We start from the raw sequence: 23,816 nt of genomic DNA on the forward strand, positions 1-23,816 counted from the left end.
TTAGGTTGGCTGGCAGTTAAAGAACCTAGTAAATGCATTGCGGGAAGACCCAAATGGAGTGATTTTAACCTTGAAAAAACGTCCTCAGAACACCCTGGTTTCTGCTCCTGCCCTTCTGAAGAATGTGAGGTGGAAGCCTCTTGCACTTCAGGTAAGAAGGCTGTTGCAACGCTGGTGCCATGGTAAATCCTTTGCTCTATTCAAGAGAAAACGCTAGAATTTTTCCTTCCAGTGAAAGGAACAGGAGCCTCTAAAAAGTCCCAAATCCCGTTGAAATAGGGTGCTGAGATAAGTTTGTGTGGCAATACTGTATGTGTCAATAAGATTGTTTTCTGCCGTTATTTGTGAAGTTGGGAGCCACAGGAATTCATAGAAGGAAAGAACATTTACAAATAGTGTTACTGAAGAACAAGACAGCCTAAGGTTCAGTAGCTTGCTTTGACTGGTAGAGGCAACATTGCCTCCCTGTTTCCATTATTTCACAGTCTGTCAAAACGACTTGCTTGTAATCACGTGTGTCAGACCTTTTAAATTTCAGGAAAAGTCTGCTTCTGTTCCACATCTGTCATCAAGTTTGAGTTTTTGGTAGCAATGCCAACAGAACCTCTGATATTTTCTGCATACTTATTCCTTGAAAACCTGTTGATATGAAAAAAAATCAATTGTGAATGTCACAGCTGGTTCTTCCTACAGCATCAACATATGTAGTAGAAACTGACTGACCATAAAAAGACTGAACTCAAAATATTATTATTAAAGGAAAGTTTTTTTGAGTAAGTTAGTAGCTATACATGTTTATCTTTAATACTATATAACATCCTGTAATAAGTTTATGCACTTTCATAATGTGGAAGCTTCACAGAGTTATTTTGTTTGGATCACAGGATACATGAATGTGTTTCTGAGTAATTTTTAAATTAACAAAACAAAGCAAACCTTTCAAGCCTATCCAGGCAAATTTCCTTCCTGCCTGGCACTTCCTGAATCTTTCATTCCTCAAGTGCCTAAATCCTACCCAGCTGCTTCACTTAAGGCATTTGTGTAATCCTTGGAGCTCAGGAGTGCTGACACTTGGGTTTAGTGCCATCTTTCCTTTCTCTGTGGCTGCCCCTGGAGGAGAGGAAAGGGGCATTGTGACACCCAGAGGAGATTCAGAACTCTTCAGATTTTTCTGTCAGAAGTGTGCAGGAATAACATTCTTCACTCTAGCAAGATGATTGTGTATCTACTTGTGAACTTCATCTGAAGCCTCCAGGGGCAGCAAAATGGAAATTGCTTCTGCAACAGGGCTTCCACAGAGATCCTCTCTTTATATTAGTACATTAAAGAATCAAAATTCACAAGCAGCATTAGTTCTGGAAGTTTTGTCAGTGTGAAAACAGTATGTACTGTATACATGGCACAGTATTTTCCACAAAACATGCCAACCTTTGTCATGGTAGCCAGGTAAGCAAAAGTGCACAAAGCTATTTTTGTGGAATTACCCACAGTTTCTATTTTTATGACGTGTCCTCTTCTGATGACCCAGAACACAAGAGCCCCCGAGGATCAAAGGGTGCTTTAAGCGTCATTCTCTCTAGGATATGTTTCTTCTGTATCAGAGAATAGTGCAGTGAGGGATTGAAATAAAAATAGAAATCACTTTGGAAAATAAAGAGCATTGCCAGTGTTACTTCTTAACAGTAGATTTTATAATAAGATATTGAAAACCAACTTTAGGTCGTCTTTAGCATCTTTAGGTCTTCTTTAGTCTTCATGCCGCAGAGGTAAGCTCAAGGATTAGGACCTGGATACACTTCAGGGTGCAATTTTTTGTTTTGCCTGTTTCCTACAGTTCTCTCCTGGATCTAGTATTATTTATTACTGTCATTAATGACTTGGAACTAGCATGATTAAATTTCAAGATGATACTAAAGCTTGTGTTTCCTGGACAGCTGACATAACAGCTTGATGCTGCTGGAAAGCAGTGATCTCACTTCCCTCTCCCTGTTCTTGGCTGCAGAATGTCCTTGCCTTTGTTTGACTTTGGCATTTTTTAGACTCTCTAGATCAGTTTAATTTGTTGGATTGGTAGGAAGGCTTCTGGTTTTATTTATTTGTTTTTCTGGAGTTTTCTACCACTAATGGATTAAACTGGCTCTCACAGAACAGAGGCTGTCAGAGGCTATTGACAGACTTTCAGAAATAAACAGAATACATTCAGCATAGACAGAAGGTTTTGTACTTAAGACAAAAGTAACCAGCTGCATGAATGTAGGATATGGAATGACCAGTTAAGCAACAATCTGTAGAAAAAGATCTCGGTTAAAGTAGATCAAAACTGAAAACAATTCATCAAATGTTCGACTGTCACAGAAAAGGATAACATATATGGATGTGTTATATTTCATGGTGTGTTACATATATGGATCCATATATATTGCTCTGCATCTGTTATTTGCGTGGTGCATTACATATATGGATACATATATGGATATATGTAACGCACCATGAAAAATAACACATGCAGAGCAATTCTTCCATTCTGATTTAGTGTTGGTAAAACCCAAAACAAAAGCAGTACATAATTAGGGAAGAAACAAAGGAAATAGGAGCTAAGAACTTGAAATTCAGAGGCCAGAAATAATATTTGTTAACTCAGGTTGGTGTGCAGCATGAATTTTTTTAAACAAAGTTGTCATGTTTTTTATTATTGCTTAAGGCACTTATAAGTGTTGTTGTTAATTTTTCCCACAATAATTATGTTTAAAATTCCATCACAGTTAATTTATTCATTATTAATAATACAGAATCTATAAATCCTTAAATTTATTTCTTGGTCTCGTTGTAGTATTCCTTTGCTGTATATAGTTTCCCTTGATGCTTAATTAACAACAGCAGAATGTTAACACATGCCGAAGTTCTATGCTACAATTATCTTTCAGTGAGACAACATGTCAGTCATACCATTTTCTCCTTTTGTCTCTAGCTGGCATTACGTGATATTAGAAGACTATTTTAATTTTTAAACTCTGTGATTATCTTCCCACTCAATATAAAATGGTTCTTTCATCTGCAATGGCAAACAGTCCTCCTTCTTATAAAAGTGAGCACACCGGCAACTTCATTCAAATAAAATACAACATTTATTGTATTTTTTTTCTTTTTATTCGCAGAAATTTTCTAAATGGAATAATCCTTCCTGCTACAACTACTTGATCCAGAACATTAAACTTTTTATTATTTAGCTTGAGATATAGAATCTGTCAGGTGATATAACTAGTAAAGCTTACATCAACAGTGACAATTTTATAATAATTCTTACATATTAGAAAATACATGTTATGCTCTGCAACTTTATAAGTATCTTCAGAATAATTCTAGCTAAGTAGCTCATTTCAGATTTTGCAAACCATATGAATTTGGAGAGATGTTGCTTTGTACAAAAGAGAAATTCCATAGCATTATGAGAACAGATGCTTGTAGAGCAAAAAAGGGAAAATACCACTCAAGTTAGTTCATAGTTTGGGTGCTGTTCCCTGACAGAATTGCTCAGATGAACTCTGAAATGATGTGCTGCCCATTTACTTTACTATCTCAGTGAGAAATACCTTGGGCAAGGAAAGACTTGTAACACCTCAGACAAAGAAAATGCAGCAAGTAAGAAAGTTGTGTTCTGTTCACTTAAATGTCTTATGTCAGAGGAGATGGTGAACAGTCATTTCCTCTTCATCTTAATGCCACTCATGCTTTTATTGACTTCCGTCGTATTCATATGTATTTCATTGTGTTCTCTTGCTCTGAGGACAAAAATTATTATTTACACATCAAAAAAGGTATATATTTCAAGTTTCAAAAAAGTAAAAATCCCCAAGACTTGAAAACACTGTGAACGTACCTGCTGTTTCACAGCACAGCTGTACCAATTTACTAGTATGTGAGAAATACTCAACAATATTGAGAGTTCTGTTTCTTATCGTGAGTATTATTTGTGTTGTTGAATATTTAATTTTTCTGAATAGCAGCTTGTCCAATTAGTCATCTGTATCACTGGCATGAATTAATCTATTCTGACAAAAATTACACACTACAGGAATTTATAGGGTGATACGCAGTTACAAAGCCCCATTTTCCCTTACCGCAGGCAATCCATGTAGAAGAGTGACGCCTGTGTGTTTTCTGTGAATTCACCCATCAGGGGAATTCTGGGGATTGAGTTTATTCCTTCAAGGGAGAAAGCAGAGACTCAGTACCCCATCCTTAATCTTCATACCCCCTCAAAAGGTAAGGGATGTCCATGTTCAAGCCTCTTGTTGCTGTACCACCGGGCTTTACCAGCTTCCTGCATCGTCCTGCTGTTTTTTGCAGGATGCACTGGGGTCATGTTTGTTGTTTTGAACAGCACTTTAAAAATAGATACAATATTTAATTATCCCCAATATTTGCAAAACTCACTCAGAATCACAGCAATGTATTTTGTTTCTGAAACAGTTTGGATTTTTCTGTTTGGCAAACAATTGTTTATTTCTGATGAGTGTTGAATTTACCATTTGTCTTTCATTTTTATTCTGGTATTTCAGCATTGTTTAATCATTTCACCGATAATTAGCTATTCTCATTAAAAACTTTTAATAACAACAGCAGATACCTAAAGTGTGGCTTTTCAGAAGTCCTCTATAAACAAATGTGTTTTCCTTGGGATTTTTTTCATCTGTGCATGTATTTGCACACACTTTGTCAAACATTCATTTGTAGACACACAGAGTCAGCATAATCACTATAAGTAATTTTATTGGAATTGAGATATAAGACTTAGACTTGACTATGTCTGCTTAATTGATAGTCCTGGTTGGGATGATATTTACTATTCATTGAAATTACCTTTTTTGATTTGGTATGATACAAAAATATTATATTAAATACTCTTATTAAACTAGTATTTTAATAATATTAAAAGACCCCTGTGCTATAAACCCACTGAAATTCCATGTCTGATATCACAGAAGTATCTGGAGCTCAGAATGAAGATATACATCTTCGCTACCTTCACTCTGAGCTCCAGATCATATAAGAATTATATTTGCTGGAATGATCTGAGTGATGATAGAGGAGGAGAAAGCAGGTGCTCTTTTCTCTTCATGAAAGACTCCCAGGCCAGATGAGTGAAGAAGGTTTCTTGTGAGCAACTAGCAGAATAACCCGCTATGGTTTCTTTGGATTGGGTGCATCCTTTGAGAAAGGGATAGAAACAGGCATTGTTCCAAAGACATAATGGCCAGCAAGTTCTTGGAAAGCACTGAAGACAGGTGTTTTTCATAGAGGAGGTGGAGAACATAATAAAGCTGAGAGGGATAAGGCAGGAGACAGCTTATCTGAGAGCAATCATGAAGAAGTGTATTTTCTTAAAAACTTACAACCCTTATATAGGGAAAGTGAACTTTAAGAGCATGCATTTCTGTAAACTCAGTGGATAAGCTCTTACAGTGTGCCAATCAAAAAGCCAAGAAGAAGAGCTGGTATTCTGGGGGTGTGGGGGAGGCACTCTTTGACCATTATTTTTTCAAACGTATTTATTGTGAAATTCTGAGAGATGGATGAATTACAGTAAGATTAGAAAAACAAGAAGTATAATGCTTGTCTTCAGAAAGGGGAAATGCAAGAGCCAGGGAATTATAAGTCGGTCACTTAATATGCACAAACAGTTCATGAGCACTTGGAAGATAACAGATGAATAAAACCAACATGAAGTTATTATGAAGAAATCATTAAAAAGATTTAATGCTCTTATGTGAGCAGTTAACTGGCCTGATAGATAGGAGAGAAGCTGTATATCTTACTCTGATATTAATACCTTTTCTCATGACATTCTCGTAAGTATGGCATAGAGAATTAAGGACTAGGTGAAATTGAGATTGAATGGGTGGAAAATTATTGGATAACCTTGCCTAACAAATAGCTGTTAATGGTTCACTATCAAACAAAGGATGTATCATTTAGTATTCAACAGATGGGTCATACGTGTGGTTTTGTTCCATGTTTTCCTGACAGCCTGAAGGATCTGCTTACTAAATTTGGCTACAGTGCTAAACCAGGAGGGCCTGCAAATGCAATGGAGTCTTGGTTAGTAATAAAAAATCTGGAAATTCTAGTTTGGAACACTAGAAAAAAGCTCTAAAAATGTAATGAAATGAAAGAGGGGTAAGTGTAAAGTATTCTACCTGGAAATAATCAACTGCACTTTTAAAGAATGTAGCAATTGAATAATACGGCAATAATTCCAAATAATGTGGAAATTACAGTAAAGAAAAAGCTGAGTGTCCTGTTGGAAGGAACTCAAATACCTGACTGAGAGACATAAATAGGAATACAAAACACAAGATAAGTGAAATAATCGTTGTGCTTTATTCAGTATTAGTACAATCTCAGCTGGGTACTGAGTATACCTGGTATACACTGGGTACACCTAGTCTAATCAGTTGGAGAAAGTACAGAGCACATCTATTCATTAGTGTTCTAGAAAACAAGGGAAGAATTAGGGTTTTTTCTTGTTTTCTAGCTAAAATAAGGGGAAATGGATAGTATTCAGAATGTAAAAATAAATAAAAAGCTGAAGAATGAAAAGGAAAGTTCTCACTTTCTGGGATGGGTAGGACAAGAATTGAATTAAATTGAAGCAAAAAAGATTCCATGGCTGTAAGGATAGATTTTTTTTTTTTTAAATCTATCAGGAATAGCATGGCTATCGCCCTCCTCGAGGGCAAATTGAACAGTCATATTATCTCTCCCCACCCTCTTTTTCTATTGTCAATTTCATTGACTAACCTGCAACCTTGACAACTGCTGAATATACAACCATTGAAAAGGCACAAGAGACTTGGTATAGGTAACTTCTTTTCTGATTTTGAATTGGAGTTTCTGCTTGGCTTTCTGTGATGGTGATAATTTATGTCTTGACCCATGTGAAACTGTATCCAGCTGCAGGTAAGCTGGGGGATTACTAGAATATCTTATATTTAGTCTCTTTACTAATGCTGCCACACCAAAACTGCAGAAATAATGGTAGTATTCTAAATACAGTAGTTGCTACTGTGTATAAGGTGGTAGGCCCTAATTTCCAAAGACATGAGAAAGTAAGTAGTGAATGATTGTTGTCTTTGGCAGTCGCTTCTTGTCTATTTAAACTGATAATACGAAAGAAACCAAAAACATTTGATCAGAGTATAAGAGGCTTAGCAATAAGGATAGAAAAGTAGTATAATTTGGACCTCTATGCAGACTGATATTCTCATTAAAAACCCATGCTTTTTTGGTATTTAGGATTGCTTTTACTTGTTGAATCACATAAAAATTATTTCAGTGTTTATCTCTAGAAGATAGAAAGCCTTGTATTTAGAAAAAGATTACAACTGATCTTCGTAGCTTTCATCCAATTTTAAGGTCACTATGTTTTCCTTCCACCTGTAGAAAGCCAGTTGTATCTATTTAAGCACAATTTTGTATTTGAATGGGAATTTTTCATATAAATAATCTAAACAATAATACTAAATAAAAATATTTTCTATTTCTTGAATATAAACACAGCCTGTACCTTGGTTGAAAAATATTCTTTGTGTATGTATCTCTGTGTCCTGCACAGAATATTTGGTTGTAGTCCTTATAGCCACTGACCTGAGCTTCCCTATGGCATTTGAGTAAAAAAATTGTGTTTAACTTCATTTAAAAATTTTAAAAAACAAAAATCCAAAAAGACCTCCATACTTTATTAATATTTTAATATTTATGATGCTCACATTTATTGCTTAGGTTAATTTATATTTCATTGCTAGTCACCATAGAACCCACATTTGTACCATTGTGGTACAAGCATCACAGCTGTGGTTTCAGTAAAAAATAAGAACCAATAGATGACTATGAATTCTGTTTTCTTAAAAAAAATCTAGGTATTCCGTCCTTGTTAACAGTAAATCTTCTATTGAAACCAACATTATGGTTATGAACACTTTTATTCAGTGCAACTATTCCAGAGTTCTGAAATTAATTTTTGTATTAATGGCATTTAATAGTGTATGTCCTTCCTCCCCTTATAATTGATTTTCTGCATTGGTTAAAAATCATATTTTGATTCTGAGTCTCAGACTTTTCCATGAGATGGCTTTTAAATTAATTTCACTACTGGTCTTTTATCAGTTTCTTTCATAACTGGTCTTGAACTTTTTGGTAAAACAGTGTTTCAGTAGATATCTTTTCGGAAGAAACTTCAGTAATTTGAAAAAATAGCTAATCCAAAAAAAGAGGTCAAGATTCCTAAAATTATGCACATTGACTTCGTTGTTACTTGTAGTATAAAAAAAATTAATTTATTCTTCATGTGCTTTTTTTTTTTTACAGCCTGTAATTCCCACCAGTCCAACAAGCAGCTCTACAACACCAACAAGTACAATGGGCATATCCTCAAAACTGGAGAGTTCTGCACTTCAGGATGTTTTCATTCTGTCTCCTATGTCAGGACTTTATGGCCCCAGGTATTTACATCCTAATGAATTTGAGGTTTTAAAAACTAAAATTTTACACTTTAATTTCACTAGATTAATTGGGGGGCTTTTTGTTTGTTTTTATCAAACTAAATATTTAGTAAAATTAAGAGCTAGAAATACATTAAGCAGCATATCGTTATTTTGAGACACTTAACTTTCACTTAGCTAAATACCAGTTGAGCAAAACCTGGGTTTAGTTCTAAACCAATAAAGCTTTCAGATAAGTTTTTAATCATTTAGTTTTATTTACTTTTATGTGACCACTTGTATCTTATTCTAAAGCAGGCATTTCTGCAAGGGAAACCCTTGCCTTCTCATGTTAAACCAATTCCTTATGCTCCCTTTCAAATACTAGAAAACTCCTGAGTAACTATGTTTGTCTTACAGTTAAAATGGAACCTAGTGATGATTTCATTAATTTAAATTTGTTGAATTGAATAACTTTTACGAAAGTTCACACATATAGCATTTCAGTTACAGGACTTTTCATTTGTAGTGTTTGGGACAGCTGTATGCTTTAGCTTTATCATAAAATGGTTAATTTCTCCATAATCTTCTGGTTTACCATTTTTAGGGATGAAATTGGAATAATGTCGTGTGATGACATCAGCAAATTTGGAAAGTTTGGAATGAAAGGCTCTGAGTCTCCAAGCTATTTTCTGGAGCATGAAAGTGGGAAATACTACACCTTAATTGAAGGTGAAGGCCACCCTGTGGGCTCTGAGTATGAGAGAAGCAGAGCTACAGGAGTGCGGAGAAGAGAAAAAACACCCACTCACGGTAGGCTTTATTTCTTTAACACTTCTAAATTGACCGGATTTACAAATTGCGCTATTAACACTGCAACACCCCCAAATATCTGTCATTCTTTGTTAGATCATGACCTGTTGGCTCTGAATACTAGACAAAAGTTTATGTGAAGGATAATTAGTATAATTACAAGCTAACATTCAGGATCAGGAGTAAGTTAGTTATTCTGCAGTGCACGCTTAAAATTTTGAATGAGACTTAAGTTCATATTATTTGGATAGCTAGCATCTTGATTTTACTCAATTTCATTCACAAGCTCTTGGAGATTATTTCAGTTGCAGTGTTCCAGACTGTTAAACTTCAACAGAGGGCCTGAAAAGGCTTACTTGTGGTATAAAAGTATCTATAAGATTCAAGGCCCTCCAAAATTCAGTGCTGTATTAAATTGATATAATTACATGAGTAGTATCCTGCAATGCATTGTTAATACTAGAAATATAATTCAAAATCTTAGAATGGGGACTGCTTAAATATAAGATGTTATTTTAAAATAATAAACTCTGTTTTTATACAGAAATTTCATGCATATGTAAATCCATATGGGTGTACAGGTATACAAACATATATGTGCTTGTATATGAGTATATGTATCTATATTAAAGGTATTGCTGAAAATTAATTGATGAAATTTTTTTTTGCTTATCTGTTAAAACGGATTTGCTTGGTGTTTGGTGAATTGTAGAATACTACTGACATTCAGCAGTGTATTCTCCATATATTTGCAGTGGGTTTATTTTCAAGGCAGTAAGTTATTTTTGTAAAGTTTACAGACTTCAGATAAAAGATTTATTTTAAAAACTGTAATTATATCTGATTTTGAAAATGGCATTATTTCTGAGCCTCTGAGAAAGCAATGACTCCTCCTCCTGATCATAGCATTCTGTATGGGTAGGTTCTATCTTTTGAGATATACAGATAGATATATATGTGATGCCATCAATCAGTACTTCATTCACCTGTTCTGAGACTAAGGTTTTTTTCCTTTCTCTCCTTTTGTTAAAAAAGGTTCCTAAATTTTCTTGTCTTTGATATCTAGGAAAGGGAAAACCTCTCACAAGCTCAGAGTAGTAAAGAAAAATGTGTCTGTGAAGAACACAGGTAATAAAAACATGCTGCAGTTCAAAGGAGATACCACCAAAGGCAGTTATAGTGGAAGATCCAATGACAGCTGAAATGGAACGCGGTTGGGAAAAAAAAGAAAAATCTTTAAGCACTTCAGGCACTGATTCTGTTGGTCTGCCAAAGAACTGGTTAGTCTCTGGTGCAGGATTTGATACCATGGATGTTATTAAATGTAGTTTCCCATCCTTCTTTCAGTTGTTAGTACTTAGAGACAGTGCGGTTTTCTCTTCCCTGCTCTCAAACTGAGGTATTCTTACCACCACAAATGTTAGAAGGAAGGGCAACTGATGGCCCCAGATGCCAAAACAGATTTTGATAGTTAAGATGTAACAGCATTTTCTTCTGTCACTAAATGTTTGCTGAGATATTCTTATTATATGTTGAGAGATCTATGGCATAGTTCACATAACTTACCTGAGTTAAGGTTTCAACTGCATTACCTTTCAGCTAAGATCAGCTAATGAGTGACAGTTAAGTAATTTCACCTGCTGTTTTGAGAGCTGAGAAGGTAGAATTCAAGTCTGAAAATGACAGCTGCAAGAATACTTCAAATTACATCAAGCTGCGGTGATAGTTCACTGCAGCTAGGGAGTGATAATCCACTGTAGCTAGACTTTCCCAACAAAGAACATCCAACTTTCCAAGTGTTGTTCTGGTTTTGTCATTCTAATAGTTTGAAAGAAATCTTAGCTTATGTTTATCAAGTAAACAGAACTTTTGTCCTGTTTTTGTATTTTGCTAACTACAGCTGGATTATGGTAAAAAAATGGCAAAATACCAATTGTAAAATGAACAGCATCATGTGTGTGTATATATATATACACTACCTTTTCAGAATAGGGAAATTTTAATAGATCTTTGTTATATGTAGGATATTTTTAGTAACTTGTACAGCCACATACTTGATGCTTGAAAGAGCTGTAACACTGAAGAGTAGGATTCCATCTAGAGTAGAACTAGTAATACTCAGTCTTTATCTCCCTGATAAGTGACATCATTTTATAATAAAATTAGAATGAAAGATAGATCTTAACTGTGATTAAAATTGGAGCCAGATGGATATATTTGGCTTGCTTTCATAAATTCATGCTGCATGATGACTTAAAATGTTGGGCTCTGTGCCTAATCCCAGTAATACGCAAGATTTTTCTTGTGTTTATGATGGACAGATCTGATTTTCTGTAACTTTGAAAATCTAGAAGGAATTTGGTTTTAAAGTCTCAGGAATATGCCTTTGTTTCACAAACATTTGTTAAACCAGAATTTTTTAAACTACAGATTAAATTAATCTGTCAATTAACAAACTTCCAAACCCAAATTTTGTTCTACTGTAGTAGAATGTTTTGTACTTTTTGACTTAAAGATGTACATTTGAACCATCGAAGTGACGATATGTCTTTTGGTGGAAAGACAGGATTTATGGTAAATCCAATAAACATGTATCTGATGTTGGAACCAGATAGCCATAGGCAAAGTAAGGAAAATAAAACTTCTGAAGTCTTTCATGGTTGAGCAGATGCTTTCATTATTGCTAGGACTCACACAAACCACAGTTCAGAAATTCCTGCCATGGACTTACCAGAATTAAAGCGATTATTGCAGGTGGTAGGTGGAAGGCAGGTGAGACAGTCTGTATTGATAATATATGCAAAATCCAAGGAGGCAAATAAGAACTCCATTTTCTCAAACCATTTGTGAAAATTAAGCTTGTATTTATCATTGCTGCAGTGCATTTTTTTTTTAACCAAGAGTTATACTCTAATATTAGTCTGAGTCTAACATGCTATGGTATTTAGAGTTCTTGTGACAATGTATATCAAATCTCTTCTGTTTATGTGTTAGAGGCAATAACATCATAAATAAGGTGGTTTTTTTTCTTTCAATTTATACTGGTATACTTGTACAAAATAATTTTCTACTCCTCAGAAAAATATCCAAGTTGCAATGTTAAAACAGTTTATAGGTTACACTTCTTTAGGAAAGAACTTGGAAGTGAAGTAAGCAGTATGCAAAATCACTAGTTCCTTTGTTTGGCTTGTGTGTTTCCTGTCCTAAATTTCTATTTTTGATGTCGATCATGCTGTGGCATCTGGCATTTGTGTTACAAATCTCTGCAGAGCTTCAGACCTTTCTTCTCTTTACAGAAATACTGCTAAGTTTTATTATGTTGACCTTCATTTGTTATGTGCATTCTTATTTTCATATTTTTGTTTTTTAATTTATAATCTTCACTTGTTTCTCATTCTTTTCTGTAGTACCGATTCTTCCTTTTGTTTGATTTATTGGGTTTTTTCCTTAACTAATATTGTTCTTCTAAAGCCAAATCTGAGATTAGAACTTGAATAATACATTTGTAGTTTAAGGTAGTTTCAACTGTTAGGCAGACAGGGAAGCTACATATATTTTCTGTACAATTAATTATACACTAACTCTTATGGTATGAGTGAAAGTATAATATGGGAAAATCTCAGTGCTCTAGGTATGTTACCCATTCAATTTTCAGAAAAGCATGTTATCCAGAAGCATACTGTTCTTATATACCTGTTTGTTCTTAAATCTTCCTAACATTTTAGTAGCTAAAAAGCTGTATTTTGGAAGAATGGTGAATAAAAACACTATATTAGCATACAAATAATCCACAGAAAATACTTTGCCACTCTAATCAACCTGGGGAAACTGATAATGAAAAAGAAACTCTTGTTCACATTTGAATTCTATAATTATCCTAGAAACAGAACAGTAGCAAACTACTTGAAAAAAAATTTGCTTGAGTGCTAGAGAAACACACTAAATTTAGTCATCTGTCATGCGGAAAAAGGAATCTTTGGCTTTATGGGTCAGACAGAACTTAACCCATAATCTAGAGGGTGTGTTTCTGTGTTTTGTGATGATAATGCACGCTGACAAGGCCAAAGTGCTAATGCTTTATAGTCAGTTTTGTATCAGATAGCAGTTTTGGCCTGCTATCAATGTTCTACTGATACCGGAGTAGGGAATGACTAACGCACATTAATATCTTGCAGTCATAGTGCCATAAAATCATATTAATTCAGACATTAGGGTTTTAATCTTCTTTGTTGTTGTTGTTGTTACCAAACTGCACTCCATGTTTGCTTTTTAAGACATTTGAAATTAACGTTCCTTGAAACTATGAGATGCCCTCATTACTTACCATGTGATTTTCCAGGTCAGATAGGTTTTACTGTTTAACTGATGGACATGAAACATTGTATCTGTATTAATAGTCGTTCTAGTTTTACTAAAGCATATTAGTCTGTTTAAAAACTACTTCTCTCTTTATTCCAAAACACCTATTTAATGAGTGAGCAAGTTTTTACAGAACAGAGTTGAAAAATAAATTTGTAATCTGCTTTACACTTACAAATTATTTCACCGAAGTCAGTGGTACTTTCCTTTAGATCAGTATCATGAAGAGGAGAATCCAGCATATATGATGTTTAATTGATCCGAATGCTACAGCTTTAATAATGTACAGGTATTGATAAAAAGGATTGCTCTGAAGGGTCATGTCATGCCTGTAATTTATAGGCATTACGTACTCTACAGCCTTCTATTTTTAGTCTTCAAAAATTATATTGGTTTATCTTGAATTTTTTCCAGGAGATTTAAGGCCTGTTTCTATGCCTACTGAGTACAGTTGGATAGGGGAGTCAAAAGAACAAAACATGTACAAGAGGGGAAGCAGAGGTGAGTATTTTTTTTTTCTCTGCTGTTCTCCAAGTTTTTTTTCTTTGTTACTTAAGAAGCATGAAGATATCGTCAGAGGAACCAAATCTGTTTTTCTTAGGTGCCACAGAGAATATAAAAGAGCCTGTTTAGTGTCTGAGTTTTTGTGTTTCTATTTCTGAAAATTAAAAAGTTTGTATTAGCAGGAGGGATTTACTCTCTCTAATTCTATTACAAAGAAGGATAAACATCAAGGGAAAAAAGACTTATAAGATTCAGATATATGTTAACAGCAATCAGTTCTTAATCTGCATGGTTCTAGAAAACAATGTGATGCTATAGATATAAGGTAATGTCCTTGGAGACACATTTTGATTAGTATGAATGAATATTTGAAACAAGAATCAGCAATTGTAGTGTCACTGTTCAGACCAGCAGTCCTAATCATATAAATTTCTATTGATTCCAGTGGGAATTATGAACTTTGGAAGAAGCATGGTGATAGCAAAGTTCCTTTTTCCCTTTTTTTCCTCTGCTAAAAAGCGATTATATCATTCAAAAGAATATTCTTCAAATATGCAAATATGTTTATTGTTATGCCAATTGTTAAAGATTCTTAAATAAATACTATTTTTTCAGAATCTTTTAGGCACAGTGTGGGTAGCTGAGAGGACTTCAACTTGACTACTTACAATATGACAAAACTGAATGATACTCTTGAAAATTAATACAGGAGATTAAACTACCTTTTTCAGTAATCTTCTGTTCCAAGAGAAAATTAATTTAAGGCATAAGCCTTTTCTGATTTATTCCAAATCTGTTGATTTATGTTTAGTTTGTATTTCACTGTTGCAGACAGATTCTTTTCCTCGGACTCGTTGCCTGGCTAGTTCCCATTTTGAAATTGTGCCCACGTATACTGCACATCTCCTTAAGACCATTATTCCAGTTTGTCAGGTTCCTTGAAATGACAATCCTTGTCTCTGGAATGGTCGCAGAGATGGTCCCTGCTTGATACAGTTTACAAATATTTTATGTGTATGCTCACTTTCACCTCCAATGGCAGGGGATGTCAGGAAATGTGGTACCGAGTCTAATTCACTTGACATTCACATGACTCTTTTTCCAGTTTAATAGTACCAAGTGATGATCTTTGACATTTCACTGAAACCTTTTGGCTGTGTTTATATTTTCTTTGTTACACAAGCCATATGAGGTGGACTAGCTTCATACTATCTGTCATGCAAGGACCTGGGTATGCACCACCATCTTTTCTGTGCCTACTACTCAGTTTGCTCTTGATTGGAATCTTGATACAAATAAGTTTGTTTGCAGAGGAAAGAGCCTCAGATGAAGTGGGGAATTAACCAAGCTGACAATACAGATGAAGCCAAAATGGTTCTCTGTTTGTTTCCTCTTACTAATGTTTCTTTTTTCATTTTTTCCCTCCAACAACTGACTCTGAGAATTCACTCCTGCGGTATCTGAGTGACGACAAGATACTGGTTATCCAAGAAGAGCCTTTGACACAAAAAGACAACAAAAGGGACACAGGTCATAGGTCAAGAAAAAAGGGCAAAAACACAAGCAGTCCAAACTACCCTATTAGTCCATCTGTGTTGACATCTACTATTAATGTTAGGCTTGAACCTGGACAGCAAGATGTCTTGAATTTCTCACTAGCGGAAAACAATACAGTTCCACTTTATCACGTAAGTACATAACAAAAAACCTTATTACATAAAGTACATGGAAAACACTAAAATGTTTTCCTTTTAGGACTGATACAGGTATAAAGGCATATTCTTCTACTTTATGTTTTAATGTTGTCTTTTGTAGTCCAAGAAAGTTGTTTACTGTCAGTATCACGATAGCTTTCACATAAGAACAGTCTGGACAGAATGGAAAAATGCAAAGCAAGGACCACTTGATATCAGATGCTTTAAGTAAAATAGTGCTCTTGATTACTCAGTCTCACTGAATTTAGTTTAATTTGACCATCTTATTTTTTTCAAAGGTTCATAAGGATCCCATACTCAGCCTCTGATAATAATTAATTATAGATTAGTTCATATGCTTTTATATTTCCACTTCAATCACTATGTCTTGTAAAACCAGACAAGCTTAATGGAGTTACTGTTTATTTAAATTGCAGTACCATGGCCACAGTCTAGTAAAGTGAATTTGTTCGTACTGATAACAGAGGAAATATTTAGGACTAAAAACTATGGAGACGATATAATTCACTGGATGAATGACCAGCCAGTTCTTGTGCCACCATGAAAAAGCACTAGGTTCTCATGACTGTTGGCTAGTGCAGGATCTCGCTGTACTGATTTGAATGTCCTGAAATAATCAATAGCCTTTCAGAGATCAGTCCTCACTGTTCATGCTTTGTATGTGTATATTGCCTTTTATAGAGGTATTCTTAAATTTTACTCATGGTCCCACCATTTGGGAGCATACTGCTCCATTCTCATGGCACAGAGTAGTAGCTTCAAAGTATTTTGTGCTCAAACCTTAATATCTTCAGGGCAGTTTTTTACTGAAAAAAGCACCTATTTCCTCCCCACATTTGGTATGGAAGCTTTTCAAGGTGTATTTATTTTCTAAGCATGGTGAATTTCCTCCTAGAAAGACATAAGTGAAAAAGCAGGACTTGTAGCAAGTTCAGACTTCAGACTTTTTTGCGTTTGGGGCTTCTACTTGGTGTTTCTCTCTCTGAGGAAAATCTTGGGAGATGATTGTATTTGCATCAAGCCTGAGAGCTGAATAAGGATCACCTAAGGGGATAAAGTTTAAATATAGCCAGTAATTCATCTCTGTGGCTGTAAGCTGTCAGCATTTGATAGTCTGAAGATCTGATACTTTTCTTCTGTCTTCAGGAAATTTAAGTTTCCCTTTCCTCTGCCACTTAAAGTTAGTATTTTTGGAAAAGGTGGAAGGTCTTTTTCCCCAACTTCAGAGAAAGTCAAGTAGTTTATAAATTAAGTCACGTGATTGTTTAGAAGGAGATGTTTATTCTGTCCATAAACTCTTACAGAGATTATCAGGATCACAAAGTCAAAGAAAAGAATTTCAAATCCAGAGAGAAAAGCAGTAGCTAGTTTACTAGGATGAATGAGAAAATTATTATGCAAGTCTGCAAAAAAAACCAAACAAAATTTCATAACTTGGTAGATGAATCAACTGGTTTTAGTTAATTTTTGGAAGAGTGGTGATTGTCTGTCGACTCACCTGACTTCTGAAGAAAAGGAAATGAGTCATATGGGGTAAGATGCTAGCTGGACCCTTTAAATAATGATAGTTGTTGGTTAAGTTCCCAGAGTTAGGCCTGTTGTCACATGATTTATCTTTCATCATCAACGCAACCTCTGTTTAAAATTCCAAGGCAGAATAAATTTCCTGGCAAAGTCAACATAAAAGTTGCCATTTAATTCCATTAAACCAGAATTTAACACTTGGAGTTTAAGAAATCACCAAATTGAATCAGATCTAGTGCTCTTTTAGCCTAGCAGTGACAAAAGTCATAACTTCAGGGGAAAGTATAAAGAGGCAGGTGTTGGGCAACATACAACTCTCACCAAAGTAGTCAGAAGCTGATAGTCCTGAAGCGGATACTCTTTCAAAAATAAACATGGCATTTCTCTTTGTCATGGTTTGGAGAGGTATGTGTCAGAGGTGTACCTGCTGTGGCACAGACATAACCATGGCCACAGACATTTCAAGATATACCTGCTCTGACATGGGCTTATCCATGGGCACAGACGCTTCGGGGTGTCCTGCTCCCGTGTGGATTCATCCACAGGTCACAGTCCCTTTGACTCGAGTTCACACTGGAGTTCCAGCCTGTCCAGTACAGCAGCACAGAAACAGCCGCGATGCCCTGGCCATCTGCCAGCCCAGGCTCATGGCCATTGCTGTTACCAAGATGTTCCCAGGCACAGCAGAGTAAGGTGATCAGCAGTACAGCAGCACAGCAAGCAGCATAAGCAAAAAGCAGCCACTAACGAGCACTAGACTCTAATATACAGTATGGCAAGCAAGCCCCACGGCAAGCACAGAAGCCTGCCAATTAATAGCTAAACAGCAATAACAGCTATAAATTCTAGCTAGCACATTCCAATCAAATCTGTCGTTATCTCAAACCCTTCGAGCCCCACGTTGAGCACCAAAAAGGACTGTCGTGGTTTAACTGCAGCCGGCAACTAAGCCCCACCCAGCCCCTCGCTCACTCCCCCCTGAATGGTTGGGGGAGGGAATTGGAAGAGTAAAAGAGAAAAAACTCATTGTTGAGATAAAGACAGTTTAACTGGTAAAGCAAAAGCCGCGCACGCCAGCAAAGCAAAACTAGGAATTCATTCACTCCTTCCCAACGGCAGGCCGGTGTTCAGCCATCTCCAGGAAAGCAGGGCTCCATCACGCGTAACGGTTACTTGGGAAGACAAACGCCATCACTCTGAACGTCCCCCCCTTCCTTCTTCTTCCCCAGCTTTACATGCTGAGCATGACACCATATGGTCTGGAATAGCCCTTTGGGCAGTTGGGGTCAGCTGTCCTGGCTGTGTCCCCTCCCAGCTTCTTCTGCACCTGGCAGAGCATGGGGAGCTGAAAAGTCCTTGATTTCGTATAAGCACTACTTAGCAACAACTAAAACATCTCTGTATTATCAACACTGTTTCCAGCACAAATCTAAAACATAGCCCTGTACTAGCTACTATAAAGAAAATTAACTCTATCCCAGCCAAAACCAGCATGTTCTTGAAGATTAATGTGCCATATATTCACCATGATTTCAGAACTGAAGATATATTATCTTGCACAATTACCATACCATCATATGAGCTTTGTGTTCTGTATATCAGTTTGCAGATCACTCTATACAGAAAAACAACCAGCTGCACATTATAGAAATATTATTTTGTCTTAAAGGTCTGCAATATTATAATATGCAGTTTTAAATTATTTTCATCAAGTGTTTTCTGTTTGTAGGTCACAGTGACTAGGAGCAGTTCTTCATTCTGTGGCTTTCATTGTGTATTAAAAGAAATGCAACTATTTGAAACAGACATGATAAATTAGTAGTATGATATTGTATGATAACACAATAAATAGAAAAAAGAACCTAATTACATAATATGTCAACTGTAAAGGATCTGAAGGAAATGCAGGAAACTGGAAAAGTTGTAGTGCATGGGAGGAGACAACATTACATGTAGTGGTTGGTCTACCCAAAAAGTCAGTGCAGTACCTGTTTCATAAACTCTATTATAATGTGCAGCAATTACAGAGGAGGACACATGCAAAATGATTATTCAAGGACTGAGAGAGTGGTATAAATTCTTTTATCACCAAAAATTTTCTGAACAACATCAGAGACAGACCTTTGCAGTCCTTCAGGAGATAGTCATAGGAATCAGAATATATCAGTCACTTAGTCAACTGCCTTATAAATATACAAGAGGAACTGAGTCGACAAATATACAAGAGTTGCTGACACAGGTTTTGTGGGTTCTTGCCAGTACAGAATCATTCGTATTACAACATCTTTCTACTTTGAATACTGAAAGAATTCTGACAAGCGAAGCAAAAAATTGTTTGGCATATCTATCCTGAAAGATAGCTACCCAGAATGAAAATGTTAAATATCAAAGAACATTTAATGGCATTTTGATATCAAAAAGGGAAAGAAAAATAACAGATGGTTGTGTTCCTAGATAGAAATTTAGGTTTTAAGTAGATCATCTCATTTCCTTAATATCAAAAGGTGTACCAGGATTTTCATAAGCATTTTAATATATTTACTTATTTGATAATGAGATTTTATTCTATCGAGAATTCATTCTACAACAAGACTAAGGTTAATCAAAAGAAGATACTTCTAAACTTTACCTAACCAAATCACCATAAAACAGCTTTTGCTACTCTTGTATTAAAAAGAAAGAAGAATTTCTCTGAGGTCAGCTTACCTTTTCCTTGCTCTTCTAGTCTGGGTTGTTTTTTTTCTCAGCTGTCTGGAGGCAGTACTATCAGATGACAAAACTGGTTTAGTTTTGAGGGGTTTTTTATATGAAAGTCAAAACTGCAGAACTGTTATAAGAAAATTTCCATTAATTCCTCTACACTTAACACATGCCCAGAACCACTTTTGGATATAGATCAAAATTTCAACCCAGATAAATGCTTTGGAAAATGGAGATGATAATGTTAAATAGGATCTTAATCATATTTAGTAAATGGAAGGTGATAAGTGTCTTATAAGCAAACAAGTATGGCATGATGGAAGGAGAAATTGAGATACACAGTGTCACTTAGCCATTGCTTTATTTTCTAAGCGTACTTATATAAATACATATCAAAAAAAAAAAGGCACTTACTTAACAGTAGTTTAAATTACCAGACACAGACGTAAGAAGTTCTACAAAATTGGTAATTGCACAGATACACCACTAGATTAATGCTTTGGAAGGAATGTTGATTTGGAACCTAAAATTAAACAATTAGACTGATTTCATAAGTTGCTGTGAGGATGCAGAGTTACTATATAAAATGGATATTTAGGTAATGCAATATTGGCAGTATGCCCAGGATATAAAATGATGCATAAAGCTATGTTGCAGTAAAATATTACTGTCAAGAAACACTGCCCCTTTCAGGATACATTTACAACTCTAATTTAATTGATACGCAATTCTGTGATGCATGTCACAGAATCTGAGGAAGAGTCAATTACAATTAACAAGGCCATTATAATTAATTATTAATCAATAGAGTATTTCTTAGAACATGACTTCCTATGTTTACTAGCACTTCACTTCTGAAGTGACATTGTTTACCAGATTAAGTCTAAATAGTGAGGCATATGTAAATATCACAAAAGTATATCCATTATAGCATTGCTGAAATACACTATTGGAGTAGACTCTGGGCTTACAAGAATGGAGTTAAAATCTGCATATGTTTTTATTTTGTATTACCAGAGCTTATTCTGAAGAAAATTAATTTATCAGGTAGGACTCCTGCACAGTAGACCAGGTGCACATAAGAAATTTTTCATTTTGGATTTTTCCCCATAAAACAAAACACAAAAAGTCTTGAATTGAAAACACTCTCCATCTTTAAACTGATCTTCAGGATTTTAAAAAACTCTAGCAAACTGTACATTTTCTGCTGCTCAGTTACATTTTACACTATGGGAACCAGCTTCTGTCTAAAAGGAATATTGGAGTTCTTATTCCAGACCCAGTCTGAAACTCCACATGGTGTTCAACTTTGTGGTTTTACTGCCTCAAATTTGCACTAGTTGCTGAAGCTCTGAAATTTAATTTGCTGGTTACTACATTAAATTCTCAAATAAGATAATGATCTTTCATCTGGTTTTACTTGGCACTAAATGTTTTGGGCCTATTAGCGACAAAGTAATTGGATGTTTTGTTTTGTAGTATCATATATTAAGAAATTGGATTATAAACTATTGAATCTTCTAAAATTTTTGTGAATTAGAATTCAGTGTGTAGAAGAGACTTACGTTTTAATGACTTTTAAGATAGATTCTTTCATTTCAATATTCCCTACATAGTAAAACAGAAATAATGGCTGCTTTAGGGCAGTCATTGAGAATGTTATGGCAGTAGTCACTTTTTATTTTAAAGGCAATTTGAAGCATTACAGTAGTTTAGGGTTAGTCATTGTTTCACAGCACTTGCTTACTTGCTCTTTATTTTCTTCCTGCTGATCACAGGAAGTTGGTAATGCGTGCCTTTTAGCACAGAATGATGTAAATGCTATTTAACTGTTCTTGGAGCTGCAGAAGGCAGCTTGACAAATGACATAAAGTTTAATGGTACATGCTGAGAACTAAAATGTGTGCAAAAACAATGTAGATCTGTTTTTTCTGTAATGCATGCATGCTGGGATGTGCCAGATGTTCCAGACACTTTTTTTGGATGATAGGCAGTCTGAGTGCTACTATGATAAGTATAATAAGATAGTCTGGGAGAATCATAGGTATTCAGCTCCATATGATTGAAGGAGGAGTCTTTTATTGCCGATTTTGTAGGAAAAGTGCTCATATTTTATTTCTTCCTTCCTGGTTTTCCAGGAAGAAATAAAACTGTGCTAAGTGTCAAGGATGAGAATTACTTTCTTCAGAGTTGTATTTCCTTTCTGAATTGCTGAATAAATTCTATCTTTGCTTTTTATTTAAGTTTCTGTAATATGGAAAACATTCCTTCCCTACCTGGCAGGTATGTTGAGAAACCGCTATGAGAAAGATTATGTGCAATCTAGCTGCTCAGAGAACCTACTATAAGTCTTCCTAGCTTTTGTAGCTTCAGACCGATTCTGTCCAGTTGTATTGATTGTAGGGTAAGATTATTTTGCTCTTGTACTGTACCATAACTGTGTACATGAAGGCTTGAGCTGACAAGTATCTAGCTAGTACTGTAAGATGGATCCTTCAGTAGCAATGTCCAATAACATATTTCTTTACAGTTCTGTTCAGACATGATTCTCTAAACTACACTCTTATTAATCTATAAAGAGTTCAAAAGGGAAAAGGCATTTCATAGTGCAAAGGAAAATAAAGGGAAATAAACTATGGTTGTCCTTGATTTCTATAAAAAAACACCTATTTGCAGTAAGGCGAAGCAAGAAGGCATTTGGATTTATGTCGGATTTTAGTCCTGAGCAACTTATTCCATAAAGTAAGTTCTGTCATATGCTGAAAAGTTTGCCTATGAGTTCCATTGCACTAAGGAAGTGAAATTACCATTGAATCTGAACTTTTGGTACCCTTTATACTCTGTCTATAATGCAAAGTGAAAACTGTCTATAGATTCTCTAAGTCAGACCAAATTTAGCTCATGTATCTGCACAACGCAAACCACCGTTTGTTCAGATATACCTTTTCAGATCCGCAAGCAACTTAGAAAATGGTTGAGCTTACTCCTGAAATAATATGCTGCATCTGGACCCAAGCATAGTATGTCCATCCGTCTCTATAGAGCACTGTGCAGTTGTGAAGCTCAGCGGAGGTATGAGCATCTCCATTATTTGTTGTAGACCTGTCTTGGGCTCCAGTCATGCAGTATTTCAGGAGAGGGCCTGGAATTTTGCACTGAACACACTGCAGTGGTTAGAACTGATGTGTTTGCACTGGCCTGTGATACCTGCTTCAGCAATTCAACCATGAGACAGGCTATGTATTATTGCCTGCTTCCAAATGTTTAGGTTACCTTGTTTGCTTCAAATTCTTTAAACTGATAGTTATATTAGGACACTTCACAGCAAAGCAAATATGAGGCTGCCTTCATCCAAACATACACAATGTTTTCATAAGTAATTTTGCTGCATTAGCTTATTTAAATTACGCTGTTCTGCAGTCTTCAAACAACCCACTACAAACCACCAATGAAAGTTAGCAAATGAAGCATTCATTAACCTACTATATCCTCATGTGTAAATTGCAATTTGTAAAGCATTCTGGAGTCCTTTGACTCCAGAAAGTCACAACAGAGCTAAGATTTACTGTATTGTATTATTTTAGCAAATGAATTTACGCTTGTTTTTGTTATTTCTCCAGGCTACCAAAAAAAAGTATCGTATTTCTGATTTTGTATATGTAGTCTAAAGATAAATTTAACAGCCATTTGGATTGATATGATTCAGCATTTGTTAATAAAT

At 35.4% G+C, this 23,816-nt stretch overlaps 1 protein-coding gene across 1 annotated transcript in view; it reads left to right on the top strand.

Annotated features, from left to right (window-relative positions):
- The window catches only part of LOC140658467 (connector enhancer of kinase suppressor of ras 2-like), a 215,153-nt gene that overhangs the window by 144,204 nt on the left and 47,133 nt on the right, over positions 1-23,816 (top strand). Inside the window, exons 10-14 of the mRNA XM_072876931.1 lie at positions 5-151; positions 8,368-8,501; positions 9,088-9,293; positions 14,067-14,152; positions 15,590-15,844. Coding sequence (XP_072733032.1) covers positions 5-151; positions 8,368-8,501; positions 9,088-9,293; positions 14,067-14,152; positions 15,590-15,844 — 828 coding nt within the window. The remainder of the gene's footprint in view (positions 1-4; positions 152-8,367; positions 8,502-9,087; positions 9,294-14,066; positions 14,153-15,589; positions 15,845-23,816) is intronic.

The sequence above is a fragment of the Ciconia boyciana genome, chromosome 12, assembly GCF_034638445.1.
Source record: "Ciconia boyciana chromosome 12, ASM3463844v1, whole genome shotgun sequence".
NCBI classification, from domain to species: domain Eukaryota; kingdom Metazoa; phylum Chordata; class Aves; order Ciconiiformes; family Ciconiidae; genus Ciconia; species Ciconia boyciana.